Source organism: Oxyura jamaicensis (genome assembly GCF_011077185.1).
Source record: "Oxyura jamaicensis isolate SHBP4307 breed ruddy duck chromosome 2 unlocalized genomic scaffold, BPBGC_Ojam_1.0 oxy2_random_OJ70663, whole genome shotgun sequence".
Taxonomy (NCBI): Eukaryota; Metazoa; Chordata; class Aves; order Anseriformes; family Anatidae; genus Oxyura; species Oxyura jamaicensis.
In genome coordinates, this window is record NW_023303416.1 from 1 (window position 1) to 4,770 (window position 4,770).

The 4,770-nt window shown below is 65.9% G+C and overlaps 1 protein-coding gene across 1 annotated transcript; it reads right to left on the reverse strand.

Moving 5' to 3' along the window:
- Positions 1-262: 262 nt before the first annotated feature.
- LOC118157004 (zinc finger protein 628-like) lies at positions 263-4,161 on the reverse strand. Its single transcript, XM_035311259.1, has 6 exons — positions 4,135-4,161; positions 3,933-4,073; positions 2,862-2,975; positions 2,438-2,563; positions 2,214-2,348; positions 263-1,784 (listed from the first exon to the last, which is right to left on the reverse strand). The coding sequence occupies exons 2-6, from the start codon at positions 3,964-3,966 to the stop codon at positions 880-882; spliced, it is 1,314 nt and encodes a 437-aa protein (XP_035167150.1). The 5' UTR covers positions 3,967-4,073; positions 4,135-4,161; the 3' UTR covers positions 263-879.
- Between the last annotated feature and the right edge of the window lie 609 nt (positions 4,162-4,770).

Consider the following 4,770-nt stretch of genomic DNA (forward strand, 5'->3'; position numbering starts at 1 on the left):
GAGGTTGTCCCTTCAGCCCCCCCCGCACGCCAACCAGCACACACCACGGTGACAAGTGGTTCCTGCTCTTTATTCCAGCCCCGCTGCTGCCCCATGCCGTGGGGGCTGAGGAACCGTGGGCCACAACCCGCAGGACAAAGGCACACAGGGAAAGTCACCACGGGGACCCCGCTGTCGCTGCAGGAGCCCCGTCCGCACATTTCATCTGCCAGAACCCAACCTCGCCGCTCCCACCCCCTGCCAGCCTCGGCTCCAGCACTCGCCCTGCACAGGGAGTGCTCCCAGCTGCTTTCGCTCTTTTTCCCCAAATTATTTTCCCAGTAGCATCCTATCCAGCTCTTTGGCTCCAAAGTGTCCTCTTACTCCCCCCGGTGACTTCTAGAAGGGGGGGGGAAGACCCCACAGCAGCTTTTTATCAGGACTTGCAGCCCCCCTGGCTGCCCACCGGCGCCGGGAGCTGACCCCAGCCTGGCAGAGCAGCTGCGGCACCGCGGGGATGCGGCTGGAGGCTGATAGCAGCACGACAGAGCCACGTTCAGCCGTCGGAGCTAAGCTTTCCGACAGCCGTCTGTCCACACCTCCAACCAGAGGAAGAGTCCTTCACCTAAACCAGGTCCTCCCCCGCGGCAGCGGCTCCTCCAGCGCGAGGAGTCGGCGGGCACAGACACGCTGGGCAGGGCGAGCTCCAGCCAGGCCGCCCAGGGCTCGTGGCCAAGGAGGGAGAGAGAGGGGATGGCAGCAGCCCTCCGTCCCTGGGAAACGACCCCCGTGCTCTCACGGAATCACAGAACAACCCGAGCTGGAAGGGACCCACGAGGATCCTCGAGTCCAACCCTGACCCTTCTCTCCTGCTACGTTTTCTACTTCACACACCCGCGCTTAAACAGGCGCCACTGACAGAGGCAGCTTGTTCCTGCACTCGTACGGGGCCTCCCTCCTGGCCTGCGGCTTCTGGTGCCCGGGCAGGTGGTCGTGCTGCTTGGAGGCTTTCTGGCACTCGCCACACCAGTACGGCCGCTCGTCCTGGCGGTGGTGGAGCAGCTCGGAGGCCCAGAAGAAGCTCCTGTTGCAGCAGGCGCAGAGGGTGAAGTGATGCAGGTCGGCGTGCATCCTCTGGTGCAGCATCAGGAAGTTCTGGCTGGAGAAGTTCTCCATGCATTCACTGCACGTGTACATGATTTTCTGAGGCGACAGCGGGTACCGGTTGGGGCTGGGCTTCTCCCACTGCGCCGCGGCGCCGCTGCCCTGGGCGCGGGGCTGGGTGGCCGGGGAGGGCGGCAAGCTGGCGCACTCCTTGGCGTCGGAGGGGGGGCAGAACCCCGTGGCCGCCCGGATCCGCAAGTGGCGCCCGATTTTCTTCTTGGACATGAAGGCCTGGTTGCAGTCGACGCAGACGTACGGCACCCAGCTGCTGTGGCTCCTCTGGTGGATGATGAGGTTGATTTTGAGCAGGAAGTTCTTCCCGCACACGACGCACTTGTAGAATTTCACCCGGGAGGAGCTGCGCTGGCAGGTCGTGGTCCTGCCCATGCAGGCGCTCTCCACCGGCTTTCTCGGCAAGGTGACCGTGCGGCTGGGAGCCGCGCACGCCACTGCTTGGCAGGGGGCCGGGATCTGCTCCCTGCCCGGCTCTTTGGGCACGTCTGCCACCAGATCCTGGCCGCCGCTCCCTGCATCTTTCAGGTCCTCCTTCTGCAGCCCCTCCGGCGGCCGGTCAGGCGCCGCCAGCTCCTCCGCAGCGACCTCCTCCCGCGGGACCTCCGTCGGGATCCCCACATCAGCACCTGCTGGAAATGTTCACAGAGGCTGAGCATCACTCCGACGCTCGGTTCTGAGAACAAGGCACAAAGACTGCCCACCCGGGAGCCCCTACCAAGGGTGGCCCCGCTCCCCCCTTCACACCGGGAGCGCGGTGTGGGTCCGGGCAGGGCACGGGTGCAGCCAGCCACCCGAGACACCCCTGGGACATCCAGCACCACTGAGGATGGGGGAGCCTAACAGATTCGCCGGGGATTCGCCCTTCAGCGCAAACCAACCGCGTGGGCTGGTTCACACCCGGCAACGGGATTTACTGTCGGAGACCCTTCTTGGCCATCAGAATGGGGCAAAATCCCGTCCCAAAAGCCCCCCCCCGAGCCCCGTGCAAAGCCCCTGCGTGCTGTGCTCCTGGAGACCCCAGCCCCAGCCGGGAGGAGGGGGGCTCTGCCCAGTACCTGCCGCAGGAGGGGGAGATGGAGGCGGCCTCAGGTTCACCACCTCACGGCAGCACGCGGAGACAGGGCAGGGCGGAGAGGGGCCCGGCTGGCCGAGCTCCACCGGGGTGCCGACGGCTCCCTGAAGGACGCGGGCTGCAAGGGCAGAAGGGGGGATTAGGGCACCAGGCGGGACACGGGCAGGGCCCGGGGTCCCTCGCACGGTGGTCTCGCCAGGCACTCACGTGTGCTGCAGTCCGGGGTGGCCGCTGGGCTCCTGCTGCCCTCCGGGTCCCTGCAGCTCTCCTCAGGGGACTCCTCCGCCTCCGCCTGCGGAGCTCCACCGCTCGCGGAGCCAGGACAGCCGGGCTCTGGGGGCAGAAGGGAACGTGGGGTCACCAGCAGCTGCTGGGGTCTGAAGGAGCCAGCACAGGGGCTGGGATCCCCCCCCCAGGGCATCGGAGGTTCTGCAGCATGCGCATTATCACAGCAGCCGCTGCACCAGGGGAGGTTTCCAGGCCCCAGCGCAGTCCCCAGGTCACCTCCCAGCACAAACCAGCCCCGGCCACCGCAGGAGCTGCCTCAGTCCCCCGCAGGGACCACCGCCGTCCTGGTAAGCGGCAGGAGCCAGCGTCCTGGCACGGAAGGAGCCCACCCAGTGTCACCCACCTGCGGCTGGCTCTGGGGGCACCGCCACTCCCTCCAGGTCCGGCTCCGCTGGCACGCATGGCTCTTCTTCCTTCTCAATCCGAGACAAAAGCTCGGGCTTGGCTAGGTCGCAGTCTGTTTGAGGGCAAAACAGGTATCAGGGGCGAGGCGCGACGCAGCCGCCGGGCGCACCACAGCCTTTTACATGCACAGACTCCAGTCCTGGCCCAGCAAAAGCTCATCTCCAAGCAAAGCAGCGCCGGTGCTGCACAGGGCGAGTGAGGGATGCACAGGAACCGGCAGGGAGATCTAAAGGGGCATGGAAGCACCCTCGGGGTTATCCGACACCCCCCCAGTAACAGCCGCAACAAAATCCATCCCCTGGGGATGCCGCAGCAACCTCCTGTCCTCCTAGAATCGTGTTTTGGCCCAGGCTCCGCGGGCTGCCCGTGGAGCAGAGCCCGCAGGACGGTTAGAGGCGGCCTCGGCACCCGCTGCGGGGAAATCCGGCCCCTGCTCCCCCTGCTCAACGCGGGGCAGAATTAACAGGGGCCACGAGGGTCAGGCCGGGCTGCGCGGGGTGCCACCGTGCAACAGGCAGGGTGCAAAGCACGTCACGTCCATGCACATGCCCCGAGGGGAACGATGACCGCTGAGAAAAGCCCGCGTTGGGCTGATTTTTGGGGCAGGGCCAGGCAGAGCCTTCATTTCGGGCCACCCCCGTGCCACCACGGGCTCCCAGCGCCGCCAGGCTTCCGCAGCGGGTTTCGGGAAGGCTCGCCACAGCAGGACAGACAGACACAGCACGCCCACCATGCCGGCAGGAAACCCTGCGGGGATGGCAGCAGGCACGGAGTGGGAACTGCTGTGACAGCTCCGGGAGGCCAGCGTACCTGCTCTCCACGAGGAGAAGACACCGAGCCACTTACTACCCCTTCCTGCGTCCCCCAACTCGCTGCCAGAGGGGACAAGTGATCGAGCAGATGTTTTTTTTTTTTTTGGGGGGTGTGGGGGGGATCCCCGTGAAAGGCAAAGGAAAGCAACCCTGAGAGAGCAGCCGGTGGCTGCAGACCGGCGGGACCGGACGCCTACACAGGGACACCAGCATCTCGTAGCTGCTCTGCATCACGCTCCGGTACAGCTCCTTCTGCCCGTCGTCCAGGAGGGCCCACTCCTGCGTGCTGAACTGCACCGACACGTCCTCGAAGGTCACCGGCACCTGCGGGCACAGCGCTGGGCTCAGCGTCCCCGTAAGGCTGAGCCCCCAGCCCCCACAGCGACCCCCCGGGCTGACCCGCAGCCAGACGAAGACCCCGTAAGCGGCCCCCAAGCCGATTCCCAGCCCCACGGATGCCGCCTCGGGCTCCCAACAGCTCCACAATCGAATCCCAGACTGACCCCCGGCTTCACAAACACCCTCTTCAGGCCAAAATCAGACCCCAAAGCAGCCCCCAGGCCCCCCAAATGATCCCCAGACCAATCCCGGGACCCTCAAACACCCTCTCCCCACCCAAATCGCCTCATAAGCGACCCCCAGGCTGACCCCCAGCCCCACAAACACTCCCCCAGCCCACAAAGCGTCCACAAAGCAACCCCCATCCCCACAAAGACCTATATCAGCCCCCATGCTCACCCAATCCCCACAAAGACCCCATCAGCAGCCCCCAGCCTCGCCCCCATCCCCAAAAAGACCCCATCAGCAGCCCCCTAGCTCCCCCCCATCCAACAAAGACCCCATAATCACCCCCCCGGCTCCCCCCCACCCCACAAAGACTCCAGATCACCCCCCCGGCTCATCCCTACCCCCACAAAGACCCCATAACCGGCCTCAGGCTTCCTCCCATCCCCACAAAGACCCCATGAGCAGCCCCCAGCCTCACCTCCCACCCCACAAAGACCCCAAATCACCCCCCCTTATCCCCCCCATCCC